This window comes from Dipodomys merriami, unplaced genomic scaffold (assembly GCF_024711535.1).
Source record: "Dipodomys merriami isolate MVZ:Mamm:240054 unplaced genomic scaffold, mDipMer1.0.p SCAF_85, whole genome shotgun sequence".
Lineage (NCBI taxonomy): Eukaryota > Metazoa > Chordata > Mammalia > Rodentia > Heteromyidae > Dipodomys > Dipodomys merriami.
The window spans coordinates 4,445,851-4,447,863 of NW_027206457.1; the positions used below are offsets into that span (position 1 = coordinate 4,445,851).

General features: G+C 48.1%; 1 protein-coding gene across 1 annotated transcript; it reads right to left on the reverse strand.

Annotated features, from left to right (window-relative positions):
* Positions 1-1,201: 1,201 nt before the first annotated feature.
* On the reverse strand, positions 1,202-1,507 carry LOC138820228 (ubiquitin-related modifier 1-like). The gene has a single exon (XM_070011896.1). It carries the CDS (start codon positions 1,505-1,507, stop codon positions 1,202-1,204), a length of 306 nt encoding a protein of 101 aa, XP_069867997.1.
* Positions 1,508-2,013: the final 506 nt, after the last annotated feature.

Genomic DNA, 2,013 nt, shown 5'->3' on the forward strand with positions numbered 1-2,013 from the left:
CCTCACTGAGTAGGGAGAAACGATAGGGAGCGTAAAGTATCACAAACTTTAATTCACTTTCAGTGGTATTTTTTCTTGTCTATGTGTTTACCAGGATTATTACCTTTCCAGTTGGCTTTGGAATCAGCATAAAGGTATTTTCAACTGTACTACTATTATTTCAACATTTTCATATGAGAATACTAAACTAGGAAGCTATTGAAGCTTCCTAACTACCATCTTGCTGATGTTATTCTTATTGATTTTTTAAAAACACTCTAGCCTTTTATTTGCCTAAGGCTAGCTGTTGCAGGCACTGAGGCCCCCAGATCTGCAGAAGAGATAGAGGAAGGAAGGGCAAACCACTTTGCCGCTCAGGGAGGGACTATTTTTTCAGACCCTGCTTCCTTTAGGAAGTGGGAAGATAAAATCTACATTTATGCTGTCAAGTCCCTCCCCTAGGCTTCAGAGACTATAAACAGCTGTTGTGGAAGAGGAAATTGAGGTACATCAACCCATGGGCTACTATTGGTCATTCCAAAGTTAGGCTACTTCCTCCTGCTCTGCACCAGTTGTAGGCAGCCTAGGGAAGCCTAGACTCTCAGGAGTCTATCTGGCTTGGGGAGGAGGGGGGGAGAGCAGTCAGGGTCCAGGGCTGGAGGAGAGCAGGAGGAGGGGTGTGGCTGGGAGAGCATCTGCTGAGTGTGGGGAGAGGGTCAACACTGAATAGGGAACCCCAGAGGCAGGGCCCTCTGCTGTCCAGATGGGGAAACTGAGGCAAAGACTTACAATCTTTGAGAAGGGTAGGGCCTTCTATCAGTTATTCTAGTCCATTCATCTTCCCTATGAAGAAGGCCCAGGAGCAGGGGTGCCTTGTCCGCAAGTCACTCAGCACTTCGATTAAGACATAAAGTGGAAGGCAGCTGAGTCACCTGGGTAGAAGGCCCCCTCCACTCCTAACACACCAGAGGAGTGCCCTCCCCCACCGCAGCTGCCAGAGGACCTCTGGGCTCAGGGTTGCCTGTTCCCCAGCTGCCCAACTGCGTGCCCTGCAGAGAAGAGCTCATTTTAGCACCTGGCCTCTGTTCCCTGCCTAGAAGGAGATCAGGGGATCCAGGGAGTAAAGAAGCAATGAAGGGGGACGGGAAGCCTGGAAGTGGGGCCCAAGGGGATGTGTGGTTTGGTTCTTCCCTCATAAGGGTGCCAAACCCGAGAGGGGCCCTCATCCACCAAGCAGCGGGGAGATGAAGAGGCCGCTGTCCTGGTCCTGTAGCTGGTAGTCCAGCTCCCCCAGAAGTTCCCAGTCAGCAGCGTTCATCAGCACCAGAATTCCTGGCTGCATGCTGTCTCCCAGGAGGAATAGCTCTGGCTGCTCTTTCAGCAGATTCTTCTTGATCCAGACAAGGAGATACCGGATGTCCCCGGGCTTCTCCCGCCCAGGCAAGGTGACTTGATGCTTCTTTATTCCATCAAACAGGAGCTCAGCACCACCTCCGAACTCCTCCTCCACTGACAAGGGCGCCGTCATGATGAGGAAGCCAAGCTAACAGGAAACGCCCTCCACTTCCAGTGTTCCTACTGATGTTTAATAAAAAAAGACAATTCAATGAGGTAAATCATAATATTTTCATTAAATGGCCTATAATGATTAGATTTACATATTATAAAAAGGCAAATCTTTACCCATATGTTATAGTTTGAATATGAAGTATTACCCCAAAAATTCATGTGTTGAGGGCTTAGTTACCAGCTGGTAGATCAAACCAATTAGAGGTGATTAGATCACTAGGTATAATCCACTGGTGGATTCATAATATAAATACACCATTGGGAGTTAGTAAAAGCTTTCAGAGGTGAGTTATGGTTGGAGAAAATAGGCCTATGTGCATGTGCTCTTGGGGGCTATATCTCGTCCTAGATGTGAAATGAGCTTATCCACCATAAAATGAGCTGCTTGGCTCCACTACCCTCTTCTACCAAGATATTGTACTTCACCACAGGCTTGTAGTGATGGGGCAAAGCAACCACACACTG

Excerpts from the sequence above, each read along its gene's own strand:
- LOC138820228 (XM_070011896.1), bottom strand. The coding sequence starts at position 1,507 with ATGACGGCGCCCTTGTCAGTGGAGGAGGAGTTCGGAGGTGGTGCTGAG.